At 33.3% G+C, this 14926-nt stretch overlaps 1 protein-coding gene across 13 annotated transcripts in view; it reads left to right on the top strand.

Annotated features, from left to right (window-relative positions):
• Positions 1-14251, top strand: part of Dys (Dystrophin) — a 917866-nt gene extending 903615 nt beyond the window's left edge. For 12 of the 13 annotated variants that reach the window (XM_073982331.1, XM_073982322.1, XM_073982305.1 and 9 more), the window contains 5 exons: positions 1090-1220; positions 1411-1566; positions 1657-2220; positions 2286-2565; positions 13717-14251. In XM_073982331.1, coding sequence (XP_073838432.1) covers positions 1090-1220; positions 1411-1566; positions 1657-2220; positions 2286-2565; positions 13717-14003 — 1418 coding nt within the window. In that variant the 3' untranslated portion in view covers positions 14004-14251. Of the gene's footprint in view, positions 1-1089; positions 1221-1410; positions 1567-1656; positions 2221-2285; positions 2566-10892; positions 11226-13716 lie in introns of all 13 variants that reach the window. The other variant, XM_073982338.1, reaches the window with a different exon arrangement.
• The last annotated feature ends 675 nt before the right edge of the window (positions 14252-14926 follow it).

Genomic DNA, 14926 nt, shown 5'->3' with positions numbered 1-14926 from the left:
AAAATCCACGCCTAGCTTGGCCTTTGAAAAAAGTCTTCTTAAAAATAGAAGCCTAGGTTGGCCCTTGAACAAAGTCTTCTTAAAACATTCACGAGTAGGTTGGCCCTTGAAAAAAGTCTTCTTAAAAAATCCACGCCTAGCTTGGCCTTTGAAAAAGTCTTCTTAAAAATAGAAGCCTAGGTTGGTCCTTGAAAAAAGTCTTCTTATAAAGTCCACACCAATGTTGGCCCTTGAAAAAAATCTTCTTGAAAAATCCACGCTTATGTTGGCCCGTGACAAAAGTCTTCTTAAAAAATCCAACCTTATGTTGGCCTTTGAAAAAGTCTGTTTAAAGCATCCGCGGGTAGGTTGACCCTTGAAAAAAGTCTTCTTACAAAATCCACGCTTGGGTTGGCCCTGGAAAAAAGTCTTCTTAAAAATCCACGCTTGGGTTGGCCCTTGAAAAAAGTCTTCGTAAAAATCCACGCATATGTTGGCGCTTGAAAAAAGTCTTTTTAAAAAAATCCACGCTTATGTTGACCTCTGTTGCTCTGTTTTATATTTTCAAGTGAGCAAAAAATATACATGTCTCACCTCATGAACTTTAATTCAAATTTACTTGTTTAAATAGCTTTTAAATATTTATCTTAACTTTTGCTCAGGTCAAGTTGTCTAGTAACTTTTTTTCGAAAAGTTCATAATTATATTTCCTTTCCTCTGCAGGACTCCTGAAGTGTCTTCCTTTGCTATTTAAATATGTATGCATTTGGTTACTTCTTCTTTTTTCGTTTTGTTAATTTGCATACATAATTTGCATATTTGGCTTTGAAGTAAATGTAAATATTGTATATTTATTCAGAGGGGGTGGCACAGACAAGATGAACATGAACATGAATGGGATGCCCCATTAAAACTTTATGCCACAAGTCTGGCATACAAACTATTTTAAAGTTAATTTTTTTAGTTTGTTCGGTTGTTTTGCCGACAGTTATCGTTATCATGTCAGTTAACACATTGACACTAATTACAATTTAAACATTTCTTCCTTTCTTTACATACCATTTACATGCTATGGGCCACACTTACTCACTCACCAACACATCCGTACAGCAATTGATTCCAATCAAGAACTTTCGATTGAATTACATCACTTCCTGGCTTGGTTACAGCATGAACCACAAAGTTTAGTTTGGCTACCGGTATTGCATCGTTTGGCAGCTGCTGAAAGTGCTAAACATCAGGTAAGCAACCATACATAGTTTACACAAGAAACAAGGAGAGCCAGTACGTTGGTTCTACTGGAAACTAACTTGGCACTTAATTAACACTTGAGTTGTCTATGAGGATGTTAAATATGTGTTTTTCATATACCTCTTTCGCCTCTCTTGAATGTTTATTTTAATTCTTCTCCTTCCATCTTTCTTTCTCTAGGCCAAATGTAACATATGCAAAGAGTATCCAATAGTTGGCTTCCGTTATCGTTGCCTTAAGTGCTTCAATTTTGACATGTGCCAAAAGTGTTTCTTCTTTGGACGTAATGCCAAAAACCATAAACTAAGTCATCCCATGCATGAATACTGTACAACGGTAAGTCATCATCATCATTGTTGAGCAACGGCAAACGGATATTGGCAAAGTTATAAAAACTAATTTTTTTTCTTCCTCAACCTCTTACAGACCACATCAACCGAAGATGTTAGAGACTTTACTCGAGCATTGAAAAACAAATTCAAGTCACGCAAATATTTCAAGAAACATCCTAGGGTGGGCTATTTGCCGGTTCAAAGTGTATTGGAGGGTGATGCCCTGGAAAGTCCAGCTCCCAGTCCCCAACATACCACCCATACGCTGCAAAATGATATGCACTCAAGACTGGAAATGTATGCCACAAGATTGGCCCAAGTTGAGTATGGTGGTGGTACTGGTTCCAACTCCACTCCCGACAGTGATGATGAACATCAATTGATTGCTCAATATTGCATGGCATTGCCAACAAATAATGGTGCTGCCCCCAAATCGCCAGTGCAAGTTATGGCCGCCATGGATGCAGAGCAAAGAGAAGAATTGGAAGCCATAATACGAGATTTGGAGGAGGAGAATTCCAATCTGCAGGCAGAATATCAACAATTGATGACCAAACAACAGAGCACCACACCCGATGATGCAACAGGCATGCAACATTCCAATTCATCGGTGGGTGGTCTGGCGGCAAGTGGCAACAACCAGGGAGAACATGGACAGGTAAGTACCATATATTCTCATTAACTTCCTAAGGCAGAAATAAAACAAAAACTCTCTATTTCCAGGACATGATGGCCGAGGCCAAACTACTGCGCCAACACAAAGGCCGACTGGAGGCCCGCATGCAAATACTTGAAGATCACAATCGTCAACTGGAGGCCCAGCTGCAACGTTTGCGCCAGCTATTGGATGAACCCAATAATGGTGGCACGGTTAGCACCCCCGGCTCCGCATTGAATTCCAAACCAAACACCTTGCAAACACGTTCCGTGACAGCTTCACAATTGAACACCGACTCACCGGCCAAGATGAATCAACAAAATGGCCATTATGACCAGAACACAAGTAAGTAAATTCCGCCCGCTTTGGAACGCTTTTTACATGGAGTTTATACAAAAAATTCTCTCACCTTTTCTAAGATTCCATCATAATTGCTTTGGAATTTAATAAAATTTATGAAAATATCAACAAGCTTATGAATCCCTGAACATGGATTACCCACCATCAACAGCAACAAGAAAAACAACAAGAACATCAACTACCACTCCTAAACATTGTTGCCATCCCATTGTTTTTGGGGGTGATTGTTTTGAAATCATATGGCGCTCATGTCCATAAATATTCGCTTTTCCTTCGATTAACTGGAAACATTTTATTTTTCGTTTTAAAATGAAAATTATCTTTGTTTCCCCCCACCAAACGACATCAACTGTTTTACATGTCGTCTCACATATCCCAGTTTTTTTATATTTGCCAAAAAAAAAATCTGTGTGATATTTCAAAAAACATTTGCATGGCTTGTTTGTTTTTTGCTGAATTTAATAATTTTTTCGCATTTTTTACACAATTTAAAATCAAAAGTTTAGTTGGTTTCACTTTTCGCCGGCGAAAAGCGTTTCCCGCGAACCACCGGATAGACAAAAAAAAAGCTGATTGAATTTTTGGACTGGATTCGGATCGACCTGAAATTTTTACCACAGATAGGGATTGCAGTGCTGATCACGCCAATATACATATCATGGGCAGGAAGTCCATACTTCCCGAGATATAGGCTCCGAAAGTTCAAAAAATCCCTTGGTTTTGACGATATGTTTACTTTAAATCGAAATTTTTTCATATATGTACATATAGCCGGCCTTCGGCCGGGGATTTAAGACTTTCTCCTATGGCCAGGAACAAATATCGCCTAACGCAAACAAAATTTTTCTTCAAACCGAAATTTTTTAAATCATCGATCCGAATCCAGTCCCTATATTAAATTTATGCCGGCAAAAATTTACACTTGCTTAGTGGTAATCGTATCGTGTTGTGGTTAGTTTTCGAAAAAAAATACGTGGAGCATTTTTAATAATTTTAAAATTTCCTTCGTCCCGGGCCACACTAGAGTAATTTCACTGAATTTTAGCATGAAATTATGCGTCTCTAGATCGAGTTCCATAGTAGAGTAAAATCATGACATTGCTGTTGTGGGGAATTCGACCTAAGAACGCCTAATTTCATGAAATTTTTTAATGAAATTCACTCTAGTGTGGACCGGGACTTCCGTAAATAATTAGTTTTGTTCATGGTGGAATAAGAAGGTGTTACATCAAATCATGTCAAACGTCAAATTTGCTCAAAATTATGCATTACTGTGAATTGCTTGTTTACATTTTGTATGTGATTTTATTCACAATAACGCATTTTGAAAACTGGTATGAAGATCATCTTTTTTTGGCGTAACACCTTATTATTCCACCATGGCTTTGTTATAATAATATTTACCCGAAATGTTAGTTCATGCGTTAGATGTCCAAGATCTGTTCCTAAATAATCTTCGACAATGCACAGTTGCACAGTTTATACAGTTGGACACTAAGCCCACCTGATTGTTATGTTTGTTGTCAAAAACATTATTGTGATTTAAAATACAAAAAGGATCTTGGTCAGCAAGCTCGTCTTTAAAATCTATTATGTTTGTTGTCAAAAGTTGTTAACAGAACTCTGAATGGCCGACCTTCTATAGGCCTTGCATAGTTGCAAAATACATTTTTACAATAGGTCTGTACGATAACCCAAAAATTTGTAAAAATTCGTACAAATTTTTACTGATTGCTGTTCGATAACAAAATTATCCAGAAAAAAGAGCGAGTTTGGAGAGATTTTTGGAGAGTTTTGTGACTGAGAACTTGAAAATTTTTGCTGGGAAAATTTGTTCCGTAAAAATTTGTAAGTTCGACCAGCTGACTTTTAATCAGCTGTTAAATGTAAACAACTTGAAATGTTAACATTTTTGACCAAGAAAATTTCACAATTTCACTTTTTTTAGATTTTAAAGCGTTGTTGATAGGATTACAGCTTTAAATAAGTCAAATGCAATTTTTAAATATATGTTTTTGTTCCATCCGGTTTAAAATATCAAAAGAAACAAAAACAATTTTCATACGTTTTCGGAAACAGCTGACTTTCGTGCAAGTTTTTGCAAAATGTTGTTCGATAACTTTCTGCAACTTTTCTTGCTTGAGAGAGTAAAATTCACTGAGAGAAGTTGCTGGAACTTGCTGAGTAATTACTGCTAGGAAAATTATCGTACAGACCAAATATGCGTTTAAATTCTCAGTTTTGGTTAGAAGCCAATGTTTTGAAGACAGACGTTCTTGGGTTCACTTTCCATTATCGAGAAAAGCGTTCCGCCTGAACTAGATAATAGGAAAAAGTACGCATCATAATGATATTATAAAGCGGGGTACACACGATCAGTTTTGACTGTCGATTTTTCGGAAATATCGATAAATGTCAAACTGTCCAGCAACCACAAAATATTTTGTGGTTGCCTGATGACTGACAAAAATGAACGGCCACACTGGCAAGCAACCGATTATTTGAGCAAAACTGACAGTCAAAACTGATCGTGTGTACCCCACGTAATAGTGCGGTTACACTATAGTTTTTTGCCTGGTTAACCCACTTCGAGAGGATTTATTTGACGTTTGCGCTATGGAATTGACATTTGAAATCCAAACCCACTGGGTTAATCCGGGTAAGTGTATAAGGTGGCGAAAAAGCCAGCGTCGTGGTTTCAATCTGTCACATTGTTATTGTGAATGAATTGTATGAAAACGTAAACAAACATCTTGACAACTTGAAGAATTTTCGGCCAAAACAGAGTTGTTGTTGTGGTAATTATAGATTTTGTTACACATGATCGGTAATACTTTTACAAAAATTCTTTGGAAATCATCTATATGAGTTATTTTTTTATTTTACGCAAAATATTAGCAGGTCAATGGTTTTGGGTTTACTTTACAACTATTCCGACAAAATCCACTAGTATTTTTCCAAAAGATCAGTTAAAATTAACGACAATAGGTCTGTTTGCTAACTTCGCAAGTAGAAAGTATTTGCAAGTTCTTGAAACTACTTCTCATTTCTCGTTTACTGAACACGTTTGTTATCTAACAGCATTTTGTAAAAATTTTTACGAACTTTTGGGTTATCGAACAGTCCAAATAATACTTTTCCTTTATTACGAGTGATTGTTCTGAAGATAACTTTATTTTGTCTCACTTTGATTAGCAAAAAGTGTTCCACGAACCAGCTGATAAGCATATGTAAACGCGATTAATGTAAATGTATCGTGTTGTGGTTTATAGTACGTCTATATTTACGAAATCCACTCGAATCATCTGTCAATTCCATTGTTAAAACGTAAATGAAATCCAATGGATTTCAAATGAGTTTTCATTTGACGTATACGCAATGTAATTGACAGTCGAAATGCACACAATTTGTAAATGTAAACGTACTATAATTTTTACGTGGAACATTTCTTTATTTCCGCAAACTATTCTATAGAACTTCTTCAAACTGATCGGGAGGAATCTAAGAATTCTTGTATGAGAATTTGTGGACTTCATTCTGGCTCCTGTGCATCTCGCTTTTTTCACACTCCCGCTTTTCCATTTCTCTCTTTTTCCTGCCGAAAATACGTCTCTCCTCTCTCAGCTATGCGTTGCTGCTGATTACAGAGTGACCACATTTTTCTCTTTGGTAACAGCACAACACTTCTGCTCATGCCATGGGTTCCTTGGTGGAAGCCTCTTGTATCCATGTATAGATTTTGCGGCTGTGGGTGGGCAATACTTTGCCACTGTGCTGATGTTATCGGGACGAGGAGTGCTTTCATTAAGCATTTGGGTGGCATATGCTGTAGGTATCTGTTGTGATTACAGCTTACCGTAGTCTAACTTTCGTGTTGTATCTGTTCGTACTTTATTTGCTAGGTGATGGTCAGAGTCTAAGTTTGCTCCTCGAAACGATCGTACATCCAATACGCTCGATAAATAGCTGTGTCTGGTTAACCTAAAATTTGTAACAATTTGTACCAATTGTTGCTGGAAGTCGTCTGTTAACACAAAAAACCAGCAAAAGAGAGCGATTCGAGAGAGACATTTTGACAGTTCTTTCACTGAGAGCTTGCAAATTCATGCTGGACAAATTTCTTCTAGCAAGCACTTGCAAGCTCTTCTTCTTCCTGAAAACAATCAATCAGCCGTTTTTAGTTTTTTGTTGATTTATGTTTGTGAACATTAAAAACAATTTTATTGTGGAAATAGCATAGTCTAATTGTATTGTTTTATGGAGAACAAATTTGTAAAGTGGAAAAATACTTTTTTGTTTCATTTTATTTTTTATTTTTAATAAAATACAACGTGTTTGCTTCCTTTGTTGGCGGACAAATTGTTCTGTTTTGGCAAGTCAGCTGATTGCTTGCTGGGAAGGTGTCTGTTTACTTTTTACAATTTTCTAGCAAAAGAGAATAAAAAGCCCTTACTCTCTGAGAAAGTTCTTGCTGGACAATTCTTGCTGGGAAAGTAACCAGACAGACTTAATGTTTACCATGTCTTTTTCCGCTGCGAAGTCTATCAGTCTCATACCATTGTCAGATGTTTCACTGTGGAGACTGAATTTCCCGGGTGTTGGGCCAAAGATATTCTTCTTTCCAATTTTGGCATTAAAATCACCAAGAATAATTTTAATATCATGGGAAGAGGGATAAAGATAAGTCATGGGCTTCACCATGTTAAAGCCGGTCAGGACCGTTGCTTGGTATCTTTCATTCCCTGTGTCACCCTGAATACAGATATAAATTCTGGATCGAAATTCAAACAAATAATGAATAATAGTACGTTTGTATTTATAAATACAGTCTATTTCAAATGTCAATTTCATAGCGTATACGTGAAATAAATCCTAGTTATAAATCCACCGGATTTTATTTGACGTATACGCTATCGAGTGGATTTCGTAAATCTAAACGATTTATATGAATAAGAATAATTTTCGATTGTTTGAGTGGAGTATTCCCCCATTGGCTCAACTTTATTTATTACCCTCTATTACAGAGAGTAATGTTTTTCAAAACGAGCTGACAGTGTTGCAAAATTTTACTGATCGCTAAGAATTGTTCGAATTCTGTGAGTTGAAAAGAACACCAACACAGTTGCCTGTGAGGTTTTTATTGGAATTTTGTTTTTAACAAAGCTCCATTCATTCGCTTTGTTAAAAACAAAAAAACAAAATTCCAATAAAAACCTCACAGGCAACTGTGTTGGTGTTCTTTTCAACTCACAGAATTCGAACAATTCTTAGTTGATACGTGCTGACATGTTTGCAAAATATTTTGATTTTGGTGTTTCTTTGGAAAAGCCGGAAAGTGAGTGTGATTCTCATTCATATGAGAATACTAGACACTTACAGAGTTCGGTTTTTCGCTAAAAAGGCATCATTTCAAAAACTGAGAAGCCAATTGATAATTCCCTTCGCCGGGATGAAATCATGATATTGGTAGCGATCAGTAAAATTTTGCAACACTGTCAGTTCGTTTTGAAAAACATTACTCTCTGTAATAAAGGGGAAATAAATGAAGTTGAGCCAATGCACTATAGGTAATTTGCCCAGTTTTTGAGGCAAAAACTCGATTTAGCAACTTTTAATAATAATAATTTTTTAGTTGGCATTGAAAAAAGAACATGTCAAAATTTATTAATATGAATGATATTTTTCAAAATAGCGTCATTATCGCGGTTTAAATTGCAGTCAAAGTGAGAATTTCGAAGAAGAACTAAAAAAATATATATTTTAAGGCATATTTCAATGTATTGAAAACCGCGGAAAAATAAACCAAATATAAATATACGTAAAATGGAATAGATTGGCAATTGCGAGAGGAAATTATTTAATATATAATATAGCTTAAACGTTTTGGGTAGCGACCAAAAACACAAAAAGTTAGAAATAAATATTTTATTTTTTTTAAACTAACTTCATATAGACTTATACTAAATTGGCCGTGTTTGGCCGTGATTTTGCCACCTAGAACACATTACTGAAAGTCTTCTGCATTGGTATTACTAGGTTTCAAAACCCGATTTTGCCCGTTTTTTGATATTTATGAAATTTTATTAGGTTACTTCTCAATAAAATGTCCTAAAATTGGGGAAGTTTGGTTTGAGGAAATAAACAATAAATGCAAAAAATATTTTTGTTTACAATTTCATTACAAGTAAAATAAGTAATGGCGACAAATTGTTTGGTATATCCGTGGTTTTCTATAAACGGTGCAGCAGTAGTAAGCTTTATTTTATCTCTCTATTACATATTAATAATTGATACGGTTTAAGGGAGTACTAAACTCGTCTTTATTAGCGTATATTCAAAAAATATACAAAACTGTAGTAACAATTCATTGGAAAATCTACTCGCGGGGACAAAATTTTTGTTACTTACTACCGTGATCGTTTTCAACAGTTTGTTGTGTATAAGAAAACTAATGAAAATTGCATTGGAAAAAATAGCTTTGTTCGTTATATACGTAGTTGCTTATAACTGTTGTTCGTTATATCCGAATTTATCTGTAAAAATCTTTGTTTTATCTCACTTTTACACATAAATAATTTAAAAAGTTAAAAAATGCTTTAATTCCGCTGTTATTAATTTTTGTCTCAAAAACAGGGCAAATTACCTATAGTGCAATGGGGGAATACTCCACTCAAACAATCGAAAATGAGATTGAATCTTCAACAATAAAAAAAAAAAAAACAAACAATAAGAATAATTTATATAAAATGAAAAGAGAGAACTAATTGAATTTCAATAAAAAAAAGCTTCTGATGAAGTTGGAACAAAACTAACGAAACGTTGACAGAAAAAACCCGTTAAAAACAATCAAATTAAACAATTATTTACAACAACACGGTCATAACACATAACAAAGAAAACTGAGTTTATGCTTTGTTCCAGAACTAAAATGTTTTTACAATTTTTACCACTTTTACACATTTTACCCGAAAAAGCGTTCCCGTAACCAAACAGGTTGTAAAATGTTCATTTCTCTTTAAACAAAAATGACCCTGAATGACGCTCTCGTTAAAAACTTTTTACACGACAAATTTGGGCGATTAAAAAATAGTAGCACGCTTGCCGGCGTCTGATTGGCTGATACGCCGACTTTGACATTTGTTCCAATTTTTTTTTTTGACGTATTTTCCATTTTTGCGTTCCCGAACTATTTCAAAAAACTTTTGTGTGAGAACAATTTCTTTGCAGTTCTCTCTTTTACGAGTTTTACTATTAAAAAGTACGGGAACGAAGCTTTAATTTCTTTAAAGTTAAACAGCTGATTTACATGATTAAAGATCGACGTAACATGTGCGCATCGTGCATAACGGTATATATTGTACATGAGTGGAACATACAACATCAAACTTGAATGATGTTTCCCAGCAAACAAAACTTCATGTCTCCGAATTCTCTCCAGAATTTCGGAACATACTTCAAATTCGTTCAGAATTCTTCTCAACTTGCATAAGGGATTTTTATTGCCGATTTATTTTCATTAAAAGGGAGCTTTCATTTTCTGTTGAGTGTATTTTTATTTGCCCCTTTATTTTTATTTTTTCTCCTGTCTTTTGTTGATTTTCTTCCAAATTTATCAAGACTCTATTTTAGATTTCCGTTCGAATTCGGAAGTCTTGTCAGGAACATAAGAATTTTCTCCGAATACATGTTAAACGCTCCATATAACATTTGTTCACAAATTCGGCCCAATTTCGGTTTCGAAACCGGAAGCAGAATCAAAAATTCAGGCCTTTTTGGTCCGATCAAATATCGGTTGTTTGTCAGTGTGATATAAGGCAACCACAGGTATGCTTGAGGTTGTTGGCCTTTCAGCAGTCAAATAAAAACACTGTCATTCAAGTTTAAAAGTATGATATGATATTCGTATATCATTGCAATAGTTGTTGGGATTGTTGAAATTATATCTGGGAAACTATAAAGGGAACGATAGATAGTCCTACTGTCGATAGTTTGTGTATACCCCACGTAATAAAATTAATTACATTCAATCGCATTTTTACTTAACAATTTACAAACCAAAAAAAAAATATTTGTCGCTAATCATAAATTATTGTTTTTTTCTCTCCACATTCTTCTTGTTCTCTTCTTCCATTTGTCGTTTCTTACTTTCTTCGTTTTCGTGTTTGTTTGATTTTGGCTAACATTTGTTGCATACCACCCACCCACCACCTTCAAACCATGAATATCGTTCGTATCACCATTTCAACAACATCAAACCACAACAACAAAATCTACACACTTCGTCGCTTTAAACAACCAACCAAACGTCGTAGTGGGTATGATTGGTATGAATGATCAGCAGCTTGCCATGGTGGGAGGAGGAGTAGCTGGACCTGGAGGAGTTGGCGGTCCTAAACATCACATAATGTCGGGACCACCAATTCCACCAATTCCTGGACAGTTACATGGTTTACAACATCAACAACAACAGCAGCACCAGCAACAACAACAACGTAATATTTTAAGCGGAAATGGAGGTTTGGATTTGAATCCTGTAATGAACGCCAATGCTGGAGGTTTAATGAGTGCCTATCTAACCGATGATGGAAGACCACCGCCACCACCACACAGCAGTATGTTACAACAAAAACAACAACAACATAGTGGTAGGCGATTAAAGCCTAAAGACACAAATTTGATTTACGTTTTTCATGAGTTTGAGTTGGTTACGAAACTTTTTTGTTGGTTCGATTAGTTTGAGTTTTTGTTTGAAGTTCCTCTTTATTGATTGACATTCTTAAATTACTCTCAACATATTTTTTTCTGTTGCCATAATTTTTACTCTGCTTTCCACATTTTTGGATTTTATTTTTGGATTATTTTTGTTTGAGTTTGATTCCAACCACTTTTTTGTTTAAGTTTGATTCCAACCACTCTTTTGTTTGAGTTTTTAGTTCCTCATGATTTTTTTGTTTTTGAGATGATTTAACTTGGAAGTGAGACGGTAACATATTTTTAAATAAATTTTAAATTAAAGGCTAAGAGCAAGTTAAAACCGTTCTCTCTATCAAAAATACATATTAAATATTTCAACGTCCCACTTCCGTCTTACAATTCACATTTATTTGTTTAAGTTTGATTGGATTGTTTTGGTTTGATTTATATTTTGTAGTTCCAATTATTACTTTCCCTCCCCTTGTTTATATATTTTTGCATCCAATTTTTATTATCGTATTTTGAACATGTTTTTTGTTGTTATATTTGAAAATTCTTTGGCATAATTGAAACTAATCCATGCTATTTTCTTCTACCTCTTTTTTGTACGCTTTCATGGATATTTTCCGCAAAAAAAAACATCAGAACATAATTAAATTTCCATTTAAGAGGAAATTTTCAATTATAACGACGATAATATAAAACGGTAAATTTTATATATATAAAATAAAAACAGATGTTGTGTGTTTTTAGCCTGTAAGAATGAATACATCCATGGTTGTTAATACAAACATACATCAATATGAAAACATCACTAATTTTCAAAAAAAAAAAAAAAAATATTTGTGTTAATGTGTCAACACTGGGAATCAAAGATTTTAATTTACATACAACCATCATAATGACACTAACCTCAATAAATGTTGTGCTACTTTTTTGTGTTATAATTGATATTTCATAGGGCACAGTGGCCTATAAAAATATATAGAAAATTCTTCATAGGGCACAATGGCCTATAAAAAATGGTACAAAAATTTTTCCTAGAACACAGTGACCTATTAAAATTTATAGAAAATTTTTCATAAGGCACAGTGACCTAAAAAAATTAATACAATACAACATTTTTCATAGAGCACAGTGGCCTATACACATTTGTAAAAATTTTTTCATAGGACACAGTGACCTATTACAATCTATAGAAAATTTTTTATAAGACACAGTGACCTATAAAAATTAATAGAAATTTTTTCATAAGACACAGTGGCCTATAAAAGTTTAAAGCAACTTTTTCTTAGGCCACAGTGGCCTATAAAAATTTATAGAAAATGTTTCATAGGCCACAGTGTCCTACAAAAATTAATAGAAAATTGTTCGTAGGCCGCAGTGGCCTACAAAAATTTATAGAACATTTTTCATAGGCCACAGTGGCCTATACAAATTTATAGAAAATTTTTCATAGGCCAATTTGGACTATAAAAATTTATAGAACATTTTTCATAGTCCACAGTGGCCTATAAAAATTTATAGAAAAATGTTCAGGCCACAGTGGCCTATAAAAATTTATAGAAAATTTTTCATAGGCCACATTGGCCTATAAAAATGTATAGAAAATTGTTCATAGGCCACAGTGGCCTCTAAAAATTTATAGAAAACTTTTCATAGGCCACAGTGGCCTATAAAATTTTATAGACAATTTTTCATAGGCCATAAAATTTATAGAACATTTTTCATAGGCCACTTTGGCCTTTAAAAATGTATAAAAAATTGTTCATAGGCCACAGTGGCCTATAAAAATGTATAGAAAATTGTTCATAGGCCACAGTGGCCTCTAAAAATTTATAGAAATTTTTTCATAGGCCACAGTGGCATATACAAATTTATAGAAAATTTTTCATAGTGGCCTATAAAAATTTATAGACAACTTTTCCATAGGTCACAGTGGCATAAAAAATTGTAGAACAGGCCACAATGGCCTTTAAAAATTTAGAGAAAACTTTTTATAAGCCACAGTGGCCTAAGCAAATTTATAGAAATTTTTTCATTGGCCCCACTGGCCTGTAAAAATTTATAGAAAATTGTTCATAGGTCACAGTGGCATATAAAAATTTATAGAAAATTTTTCATAGGCCACAGTGGCCTATAAAAATTTAAAGAAAAATTTTCATAGGCCACAGTGGCCTATAAAAATTTATAGAAAATTTTTCATAGGCCACAGTGGCCTATAAAAATTTATAGAAATTTTTTCATGTATGTGAGTAAGTAACGCCCGAATATTTGAAAAAAAAAATGTGTTGCCCAGTGTGTAAAGCCTGCCAAAAGCATGTCAGTGTTGTGGTGTAAAGGATATTGAATGTTAATTATTGTTGTTTTTATTGTAAATTTAAATAAATTTGCTAATTTATTATTTTTTTCTTTTTTCCCACCTCTCCTCTTCTGTTACAGAGGCCATAGGCAAAGCTGTTGAAGAATTGGTAACTGTTATAACGGAACAAGAAATTGAACAAACCTTGGAGGAGGATTTGGAACAGGATGAAGCTGAGCAGAGTAATGGTGGCAATAACAACGATTTTGATGAGGAAGATGAAACTACGACGACCACAACAACATCAATGACAGAGGATGCTAGCGAAACCACAATTACATCTACAACAACAACAAATAGCAATTTAAGCCAATCGACAAAAACGGCGCCCAAGGCAGCATCAACGCCATTTGCGTATAAAAATTAAAAACAGAGGATTTTTTTCCTTTAACAAAATATGAAACAAAAAACCATGCAAATAACGATTAGCAGAACACCGATTAGTAAATAAACGATGCGAATCATGAAAATAAAATTTGAAAGAAAATAAATATTAAAATAATATACCATTCAAATTGTCATACATACAAATATTAATGTTAAATAAATGAAGTACTGTGTATTGTATTTTGTTTAAAAATTAATAAAAAACCAGAAATAATAATCAAACAAAAATTAGAAATAAAATGGAAACAAATGTGTAATATTTAAAATTAAAAACAAACATGATTTAAGCTAAAAATAATAATAGAAAAAAAATCACAAAATATAACAAAAAATATTCTACAACATGAAAAAAAGAAAATTACAAAAACAAATACATTTATATTTCATTATAAAAGAAATTATTATTTTATTTAATTATTATGTTTTATTATTATAATTATTATTCTGCAATATTTATAAAATAAGCAATGGAAAGCCAATACAAAAACAATTTATATAAACTTAAAAAAATATCATTATAAAAAAAAAGAAAACACACACGCATATACAAAACAAATACATAATAGTAATTCAACAAATCAAAAAATTTACATATTATGTTTATAAAAACAACAACCACACAAAATATCTACATACATATATTACGAAAGAAAAAATAAGAATTGAATTCTTGTGTTTTAGTTTGTTAAGTTTTAAAAAAATATACATATACTTTATTGTCATATAAAATGTTTTTCTTTTTATTATTTTTGCATTTTTGTTTTGCAGCTAATTTTTCAATTAAGTTTTTTTTTTTTAATTTTTCTTGTAAATCATTATAAACAAAGTCTTATTATTATAAATATTAAAAAACAGAAATTGTATATTTTTTCTTTGTATCTTCTTAAAGAACACACACACAAA

Source organism: Musca autumnalis, unplaced genomic scaffold, assembly GCF_047663935.1.
Source record: "Musca autumnalis isolate F117 unplaced genomic scaffold, ASM4766393v1 scaffold_1, whole genome shotgun sequence".
In the NCBI taxonomy this organism is placed as follows: domain Eukaryota; kingdom Metazoa; phylum Arthropoda; class Insecta; order Diptera; family Muscidae; genus Musca; species Musca autumnalis.
Note: the sequence above shows the minus strand (reverse complement) of the source record. Positions and strands in the feature narration are given on the sequence as shown.